This window comes from Wasmannia auropunctata, unplaced genomic scaffold, assembly GCF_000956235.1.
Source record: "Wasmannia auropunctata unplaced genomic scaffold, wasmannia.A_1.0 LD335998.1, whole genome shotgun sequence".
Classification (NCBI taxonomy): domain Eukaryota; kingdom Metazoa; phylum Arthropoda; class Insecta; order Hymenoptera; family Formicidae; genus Wasmannia; species Wasmannia auropunctata.
In genome coordinates, this window is record NW_012026892.1 from 1020143 (window position 1) to 1030409 (window position 10267).

At 31.2% G+C, this 10267-nt stretch overlaps 2 protein-coding genes across 3 annotated transcripts; one reads left to right on the forward strand and one right to left on the reverse strand.

Moving 5' to 3' along the window:
• Window positions 1-6: 6 nt before the first annotated feature.
• On the reverse strand, window positions 7-4612 carry LOC105453581 (serine protease snake-like). 2 transcript variants are annotated; one of them, XM_011695661.1, is made up of 6 exons: window positions 4441-4612; window positions 3150-3341; window positions 2281-2718; window positions 1818-2085; window positions 1227-1486; window positions 7-967 (listed from the first exon to the last, which is right to left on the reverse strand). In XM_011695661.1, exons 1-6 carry the CDS (start codon window positions 4505-4507, stop codon window positions 630-632), a joined length of 1563 nt encoding a protein of 520 aa, XP_011693963.1. In that variant the 5' UTR covers window positions 4508-4612; the 3' UTR covers window positions 7-629. The 2 variants fall into 2 exon arrangements, with proteins under 2 accessions (XP_011693963.1, XP_011693964.1); XM_011695662.1 differs by lacking the exon at window positions 3150-3341 and having other exon boundaries at window positions 4441-4608.
• Window positions 4613-6708: 2096 nt separating this feature from the next.
• On the forward strand, window positions 6709-10029 carry LOC105453583 (protein PBDC1). The gene is made up of 4 exons (XM_011695663.1): window positions 6709-7055; window positions 7355-7420; window positions 7573-7632; window positions 7703-10029. The coding sequence occupies exons 1-4, from the start codon at window positions 7035-7037 to the stop codon at window positions 8057-8059; spliced, it is 504 nt and encodes a 167-aa protein (XP_011693965.1). The 5' UTR covers window positions 6709-7034; the 3' UTR covers window positions 8060-10029.
• The last annotated feature ends 238 nt before the right edge of the window (window positions 10030-10267 follow it).

Below are 10267 nucleotides of genomic sequence, written 5' to 3' on the forward strand. Positions count from 1 at the left end.
ATATTATAACGTCATTCTATTGCCTAGTTATTAGTACATAGATTATAACTTCAAAAAAGTCCAGAGATCCAATATATTACGTGCTTTTGACTTACATATAGTCTCCGAAATTAACAACAAATAAAATTCTGATTGTGTCTTACAGAAAATGTAACAGCTCGAAATAATAGACCAGATTATGTTTACAGCAGATTAACGTAGCTAACTGTCCATTAAAATAAAATTTTTTAATTTAATTTTAGGAGATCAATATCAGTCCTACATACTGTAATTTATATCTTCTCACGATTTTTTAAATTCATTTTTACGTTCCAATATTTTAGTCAGAACAAACTGTTTAACAATATTACCACAGTTAATACGGTTAATACCACGGTCTTATTCTCTCGACAGGCAATAATTGGAGCAAGTGAACTTTTCTGAAATTATAAAATTATTCTTACATAGTAAATGAATATCACGTTGCAAAATGAATGGAGAAAAATTTCTAAATATCATAAAAATTCTCAGTCTATTAATTTGACTGAAAAGTTTAATAATTAACTGATAATTATGTAAGAGATTTTAACTTAGCCAAATTAATGAAGGATATTTTTTTGTATCCTTTGTAAAAATCGAATAAATTGCAATTATTTTTGCGGCCAGACGATACTTTCTATCCACGAAAGATATTCAGACACTCTGGTATAAACACCAGGAACATCGATCATCGCGCAACCCTGACCGAAGCTGGTGATACCGATTACTTTGTAGAGGCATTTGCTTTCAGTATGTTTTATTTGCAGAGGACCACCGGAATCTCCTTGGCAAGTATCCGTGGACCAGTTATTTCTTATATCTCCAGCGCAAATCATATTCGATGTGATACCGTACGGAACTTCTATCGAACTATTGTGTCGTTTTGCACATGACGCATTGTCTATTAGATCCAGCGAGGCCTTCTGCAACCGGTTGTTCGGGTCTCCGGCTTGAAAGTACAATAATATATACAATAATATAACATAACATAAATTAAATTGATATATTGGTATACAAATTTTTAACCCCCATAATAAAGGGGTTTCGCACTTTATTGTCAGGAATTCTGCAAGATTCTTAATAAATGTAGAGCCCTTGGATATTTAGATTTTCAAATCCATTTAGCTCTACAATTCTTTGTTCAAATTTTGCAATTCCGTAGTTGTCACGTAACACGTTTTCGCGCTAGGAATTACCAGATTACCTACCAAATTCCGTGACGCCCCAGCCGCTAACCCAAACCAAAGTATTTTTAGGCAAGATATCGTATTCGTGATAAAGACACGCGGGTCGTATGGCTGAGTTAAACGTGACAGCGTCCGTCAGCTGCACAAGAGCTATGTCCGCATACAACGCAGGTGGATTAAAATCCGGATGACTTATTATATTTTTCACGAGAACTGTGGTGCCGAAGCCTGTATTGCCCGTCAAATTGCGGAAACCTATCCTTGCGACAGTTGGACCGCCGCTGTAAAATAATATATATTGTATGGGATTAATTTTATTGGTCATCTCATAAATAATTGTAAGCTTAATCTTACAGACTTTTTAGATCCACAATTTTTAATATATTTAAATATAAAAAAATCAATAGGCATTTAATAAAATTCTTTAACTTTCTCTCTATAATATAATACTGTGTCAAAAACACGTGTTGAAAAAATACGAATATTTTCAAATTTTGAAATTTTATCTGATTTTATTCAATAAATAATGCAATAATAGCAGATGAAAAACAAAAGGAACTTTTTTTTAATGGCAAGTTGTAGTTTAAAGCGAAAAAAAAATGAGAAGAGTACTTTGGTCCATAAGTGCAGTGCGCAGCGGTAAGTACCCAGGTATGTGAAATCAACGTGCCGCCGCACATCAGGGAGAAGTCGGTAGTAGAGCCGGTGCCCAGGGCCACCATGTGAGTGAACTCACCCTCATCAATTACGTCTATGCCATTGACCAAGAAGTGTCTTATAAATCCACGACAGGTATCGATCACTTCGGTTACGCCCGTCGTAAAATTAATCCCATATTTGTAAACTGTGTCCAAAATTTCTTCCGTATATTCCTCGCATTCTGAAATTTATTTTTTAAATATTATATTGTGATTTATGTTGAATGTATAAAGAAGAATACATCATTCACCAGATATCTAAACCTGTTACCGGTTACATTATAATTGTGTAAATTATTAAACTTTTAGATTTTTATATCTATAAATTTTTCAATTCTATAACAAGTTCTGGAAATATACAGTCATATTTTACTTACTACGTTGCGATATCCTTTCCGCTGGATTAACATTGAGAGGTGACGATTCTTTCAATGATGAGAGTGGAGGATGAAGTTTAGGAGGAGTTGTCGTACGAGATGTTGTAAAATCATTATCTGCTGGTGTATTAAATATTGGTATTGGTGTATTAGATGCTGGAGTACGATACGGTGTGTAAGATGTTTGCGTGACAGGTCTTAGTGAACCAGAAAATTCTGTATTCTTTAAATCGGTTTTAGGAGTCGAGAAAAAATTTCCATAATTATTAGGAGAGGGATTATAATCATCATTAGGAAAGAATATATTGTCGTTGTCGTATGACGAAGGCAGGAAATAATTAGTTTGAGTTTGACGATTCGTGGCCGATTGGAAATAAGAATTAGCTGTGTTGCCCGATCTCACGTAACCTTGGTTTGAAATCCTCTTCGAAGAGCCATCTGAAAAATATAGGTATCTAAATATATACATATATAAAACCAAAAGTTAGAGATAGATATTTTTATAAATAAATATAATTGTAAGTGTGTATATATATACACAACCATATAAAAACACACACATACACACACTTATATAATTATATATATAACATATATATATTATTTATATAAATATAAATTTTGCGAGATTAGTAGATAACAACTCTTATTCAAATGATGGTGAGCGTAAGTTTGGGGGATAAGAAAAAGTATAATAATAATGATGTATGATTGTATGGTGGAGGTGTGTGTTTGTGTAACAGATATTGATGAACTAGCAGATCCTATATCAACTTATAATTCTATGTCAACCCAATTGGTTCTAATAGAGTTCAAGGTAGGATTCTTAATTATTATTAGTATAGGAAAATCATAAGAAATATTCTTACGAAAGGCTATACTGGAAGCTTGTGATGCAAAGGCATTTAACAAGAATTTATTTTCATTGGTGTTTAACCATTGTAGAAAAAAATTGTTTTGGATATTGGGATTTCTAAACCATTGAAGGACAGGATCGGTTGTAATGTCCAAATTGAGTAGAATTTCATCTGAGTTCCTTTTTTTCTTCGGAGAACCATTATCTAAAAAAATACACCTAAATATGTGTGTATACAAAGCCAAATTTACAAAGATAGATGTTTTTATAAATATTCATATATACAGGGTGTCCGGTACTCAATAGCAAAGCGCTTGTGGGCAGGTAGAGTGGGATAAACTAAATCGAAAAATTCTCTATCATTTTGCGATCTTCGCAATAGTTATACTAATTATTAAAAAAAAATTTACGTCAAATATATAAAAAAATTATTGTACATTACACTTTTTCTGAAACAAAAATATTATTTTAACAAATAAAAGTTGTTCAAAAACAAATATGACATTATACAAATTGACAAATATTTGATTAGACATAAAACAAAAATATTTTATTCCAAATTAAAAATATGTTTTTAATAAACTGTTTAAACCATCTAAAATTGTAGCAGCAAAAGTTTAATGCCATTGTTTTTCCAAATAATTTTAAGTTTCACAAAACGGGCTTAAAGTGACTAAAATGATCAATGGGATCATAGTAAAGCAAAAACTTGGCCATTATGTATAATTTTTTTTTATAATTAGTATCTCGATAACTATTGCGAAGATCGCAAAATGGTAGGAAACTTTTCGATTCAATTTAACCAACTTTACCTGCCCACGAGCACTTTACTATTAAGTACCTCCCTGTATATATTATAAATATAATTGTACGTATATATTGTTTCCTTTACACACCAACACACACATTTTCTTAAGCATATATTATATGTCTCCACATAATATTTGCTTTTTTACATATTTATTTACAACACAATTCTTAGAATTTAATTTTGCTTACATAAAAATTGTAGCATAAAAAAATTTTGAGAGAACTCGCAAAAATAGCGGAATCAGAGAATTTAGAAACTATATATGTATATTCATAACAATGCGAATATCAATATGTCCACTGATCCATTCTTCATAAGCGTTTTTAAATATGCACGAATTTTCTTTGCATTATGTAATAACATTCACAATTGTAAATAACAATCACCACAACAATGACCGCAACAATAACGATATTTAACAACACAAAATAATCCACATAGTGAGTCCACGGTAATGAATAACACTTGAAACGATAATTGCAAATTTTCCTACCGGTAGATCGGACGGATGCCACATCAATGATCAAAAAGATCACAATTAGACCGAAATGAAAATCCATCGCTGAGGAGAGATGCGTGAGAAATGCATAAGGATATCGCGTATTCGATATTAATGACGAGCTATATATACGAGCTGCTGCGACATTAACAAGGCGAACATCTCTCCTTCTTTGTCTCTCTTTTCTCTCTCCCTCTCCTTATTTTACAGAGATTGGAAGAAGGGGATGCGTAGAGAATGCAGGAAAAACGAATAAGAGAAGAAAACGTGTTTAAGTTCATGGTAGGAAGCGGTTCTATCAGTATATTGGAGTCATGATTCTATCGAAGATATCGACATTGAGATTAATTGTAAAGTATATAAGAAGTGGAATTGGTATTGATAAAACAATCAATGATTAATTATACTAAGGGTTCAATTATAAAATTTGAAAAGTTTTGTATTATTAAAATGTAATAATTAGAGTGTCTTTAGCATTACAGTAATTTTGCAAGTATAAATAAGATCGTTGTATTGATGTTTCGTTTGTGTATCAATATTTTATTATTTTTTTGTAAAGTTGATACAAATATAAATTTGTTATTGTAATGTTAATAGTAAAAAAGTTTTTATAGTAACACAATTCATAAAAGATATATTTAAATTTTAATTTTTAATGTTATAATTTTATTAAGCGCACGCGCTGATTATAAAATTTGAACTTTTAGTAAAATAATTTGTGTTAAAAATCCTATCCTTATTGTCCTATAATCCAGAATCCTATCCTTATTGTTACCTTTCGTAACATATTTGCGACAAAATAAAAAAAAGAAAGCAAAGCAGAATTGCAGGACTGATTATATTCGCAAAGAATATATATCAAGTAAAAAAAGTTGTTTCTCTTCGATCAATATTTGATAGGTCAATGGAAAATCTCCGATTCTAATGCAATCTAAATAGATAAACCAGTTAACGTATTCCTAAACATTGACGAGATAAGAAGATCGAAAACAGGAAAAAGACAAGTCAATCTGGTTGCCTACCAACATAAAGAAATATGAGAATGTAACATGTACATACTTATAAAATATAAAAAGTAAAAATGTACAATGTGCAAATAAGTGATAAAAAAAGTAGAAGTTATTTTTTATAATAAATTAAATAAAAATTAATGAATTTAATAAATTGAAATATTTAATAATTACTAGATAGAATATAGATGCATAAAATAATATACGAAAATAATATTTCTAAATGACTTTATCATAAACAGAAAATTATCTTATTATAATATGCAAACACTCAAAACATTTTACTACACCATTTACATATCGATATATTTGTATTAACTTGAAGCGTGTGTAAGCAAGAATACATCGGTTTGATCAATTTCTCTCTCGTAAGCTCCGTGTATTATTTGCAGCAGAACTTAGTTTCGCCAGCGAACAGTGTAACTGATAGATTCTGTATACCATATATACTACAAATATTATTACTCTATTGCCAAGATAAAATAGCATAGTAGATTCGGCTAAATATCATTTGATTTTAGCAGCAAATAGGCCTGCATACAGGCACCCGCCGTACTAATGGCGCGTACACATCGATGTGCACTTGTGCGGTGCGGTAGCGTCACCATAATTAGTATTAATTATATTGCATAGAAAGCCGTTGTGATTGATTGAAGAATGACAAATCTAGTAGAAGGATGCTGCAACAATCTATCACGACAACAATGTCAGACAATAATGAGAATCAGAATGATTACATGAATGTAATAACCAAATATGTTTTCTATTTTAATATAATTTAAGTAAGTTTATTTTTTTTAATATCTAATATTTTCTATTTTTGTTTTTATGCAAACGTTTCCTATCTTAAAATTGCCGTGTTACCTGCGTTGAAGCCTCTTTTCCCTAATGTTTAAAAATTCATATCTTCCTGAATAATAAAAATATCGATTTCTTTCTGGGCTTATCTTAAAGATGAATTAATGTAGCTATTTTCTAAAAAATCGTGATTTTATTTAAAAATGGCCGATTTAATATGGCCGATTAAAACGTCATTTTATTAAAAATTGTTAAAATTTGTTTAATTAAAATATAATTTGGTATAAATGTTATTGGACGATGTGTGGAGTTTAATACGCACCGCGCGAAAAGCGTCATTTTTTGAAAATTTATTTTTTATCAAAAATTGTTAACATTTGTTTAATTAAAATGTAAATTGGTAGAAATGTAATTGGGAGACGTATGGGATTTAATACGCAGCGCGCGCGAAGCGCGCGCTTGTTATGTATGTGCTAGTAAGTATATTAAAAAACTGCAAGAGAAAAGACCAAACATTCATTTTCGACGTTATGATTTTTTCGACAATGTCTGAAAATGGATGTAGCACATAGCATTTTTAAAATGGATGTAAAAGCGCTAGTGTATAAGGGTTCTGACAATCCCACATTCCCACGTAAAGTTTGTAAAAGATCGATTTCTGGGTAGCCGCTTTTCTCTCGTGCTGCTCACGAATGATTTGGGAACAGTATTTATGACATCTGTACAAGAGTATATGATTTTTTGAAAATTATTTTTTGAAGAGCTGCGAATACATTAATAATGGCGCAAATAGGGAACGTAGTAAGTGAATTATTATTCCCACATGCAGAATTTCCTAACCTAGATGATAATTTTATAACCTATCTCACGTCTGTTTATGACATATAACATAAGGAGTAAAATTATTGAATAACAATAACTAATAACTATTAAAAACTGACAATGTTACTTGATTAAAATTTGTTCTCATCCAGTACATTATTAATAATACTTATTACATGATTCCTCAAGTTTCATTTTTATTTTATTTTATTTGATACAATTATTATTAGTTCATGAAAAGCGTTAATTTATATAATGAGAGAATTGTGCATTTTTAGACGGCAGATCAACTGATGGCTGGTACCAGTGTGTTGTCAAGGCCCGCTGAAGAATTCGAAAATGATGTGAGTTAAATGTACAAGTAATTTCAGATATTACTTGCACATAATAGATATAGATATTAAATATTTATTATTGCAAAAAAATTTAAGTCAATTTTGCTTGAAGTTATTCACTTACCTTTATTCACTTTTGTTTAATCATGTTTCTACTTTAGCCATCTGTGGAGGCGATGTGGGCAATGAAAGCCATGGAACATGCGGAGGTTTATTTTAATGTAAGTTATACAATATTACGCACATATAGAAAGTACGAAATAAAAAAATGATAGAAATGTTGTGCTTCAGATTTTATGCTCGGTTGATCCAAAACTCTTGAAACTCACGCCTCACGATGAGCAGATCTATAAGACTTTTAAAGATACCTTTTCTGGTATGAAAGTGGACAAGGTGGATGAAGACGAGTTGAAATCTTCAGAGGGGAAGATAAAGTGGAGATTCTTCTGCGAACAATTTAAGGACGTTGTGGAGGACTATAGTTTTGGTACATTATTGAGAGCAGATTGCACCGGAGATTATTCGGAGCAGAACAGCATACTAACAACCAGGATACAGTTTTATGCTATAGAGCTCGCTAGGAACAGAGAGGGCTTCAATGATGGTGTGCGAGAAAAATACAAACCAAGTAAGACTGTAAAAAAATGAGATTTGAAATTACAACTAGTTAGATTAACTCTATTGAAAGCAGATTCAGATATATAATTTTTCTATTATTTTTTTAAATGTGTAAGAGACAGTTGAATAATGTGACAATTTTGTAAGATATATATAATAAAAGATATATGTATATATATACAATAACGGGTATTAAAATTGATTTAAATATATTTAACCATATAATGACATGATCTTTTGAATCAATTTTATACAACATTAAAACGCAAGAAAAAAAGTTGTTACAAAATAAAAATGCATAAGAATCATCAGGGCACAAAGATGATAATGATTATCAATGAAGCTTGACAGTAGTAGTGACTCTGTAGAGTAATAAAAAATTTAAAGTATATAACTAAAGTATGTAAAATAATTTAATTAAAGTATATAACATTACAAGATGTTCATTAATCCAAAGGGTTTGGTGAAAGAATGCACGAGAGCGGCCATTTCTAGAATATATTGCTATATACACACTTTAATAACCAAAAACAAACATTACAGCAATAATATTGTTATTAATGTAATATTATATGCAATAATAGAATCGTTTATCAATCGTAGTGAAAACACCGAAAACTTTGCTTCTTCTCTTATTGGAAAGAACAATGCGTACGGTTTGTCTCCTTTTTATTATTAATAATATTAATTCGCATAATGGCGCCCGATCGACCGCACTTGCTGTTGTAGATCTTGTAGGAAAAAAAAAATATTGAAGTTACATCTTGTTTGTCACGCAATAATATCTAGGCGTGAGTGCGCCTGTGTCTCGCGAGCGCGGTCGACCAGCGAGCAGTTCGATCGATCGTTATCGTAGAATAATAAATATGACAGTGCGATATCTCTAAAAAATCTGTCTTTTTATGCAACTTGCACATTCAAATACAAGTGTACCCGAAAAATGCAATGTACATTGTTTTATTGCCCTTACGAACGTTAAGGGAAATAGCAGCTGCCAAATCGTCATATGGCGAGTACATTTTAGGAAGAGGTAGAATAAAACATCCTTTCCGTTTGACGAGCGTGCGAAGAAATAAACGTTTCGTTTATCTTTTTTCGTCCAGTATAATCATCGACGTCTGAAAATTGTTCCTCTTACAAATTATAGGTCATCTAACGATTTGGCAATTACGGATTCTCCTTGAATCTCTATACGAGCGGTATACTGCGACTTCTCTCCCAATCTCTCGCTTTCGCTCATTCTCTCTCTCTCTCTCTCTCTCTCTCACTTACTCTCTTCTTCTCACGTTCGCTCTGTATCTCTGACCACTAAAAAAATATTTGATACAAGATCATATGAGAATCACAAAATAGAGCTTTGAATAAAATCTGCTTTAGATGAGCGTCTTTCGTACGAGCGTAATAATAATTAAATTAATTAAATAAGTAATCTAGAGTATATTTTATATGTCGAAGGTGTGGAATATTTTTACATATTGTAAGAGAGATTTTTGTCTCTCTTTCCAGAAAAGTTAATTTAAAAGATATCACATTTATATATTTCACTCTCTCTCTCTCTCTCTCTCTCTCTCTTTCTCTCTCTCTCTCTCTGCGCATTTCGATTTATTGCATCTTTATTGAATGGCGCGACCAGAAAATAGAGCTTGCCGAATTTCACGTTTATTTCTTTGCGGTCGATATGCATCACTCATGCAAAATGAACATAAATTACAAGAATCACGTAGATGACATCGACCCTCAAATAATGCGACAGAATCTGAATGTATCAGATTTTCACTCAGTTCTGTTCATTAATTTTTCGCGTGTCGTTTTTTCGAGAGCGATTGGTTCTAGGATGTTTGAAAAGAAAGCGTAAGACTATAAAAATATAACAGTAACAATGAGTTTAAACGAACTCTATTGAATTTAAAAAAGCTCGTACCTACAATACTGTTATTAATTTACATTCAAACACTAATGTTACCGAATGATTTTTATCCTAACAATTAACACATAGGATTTTTAACTTCCATATACCAAAAAGAAAATCAGTAGTAATTGGATCGTATTTAATGTTACTCGTGATTATGTAAATACGGATAATCGACACTTTCTGAGAATTATAGGAACTGGTTCAAAAAATCAGATTTTTTTTAACATGCATGTGTCATTTTTTATACCTGAATAAATTCAATGATGGTCCCTCAAAGTCTTATTAGTTTTATTTAAAGTGCTGTTTTTATAAGATTCGTGATTATG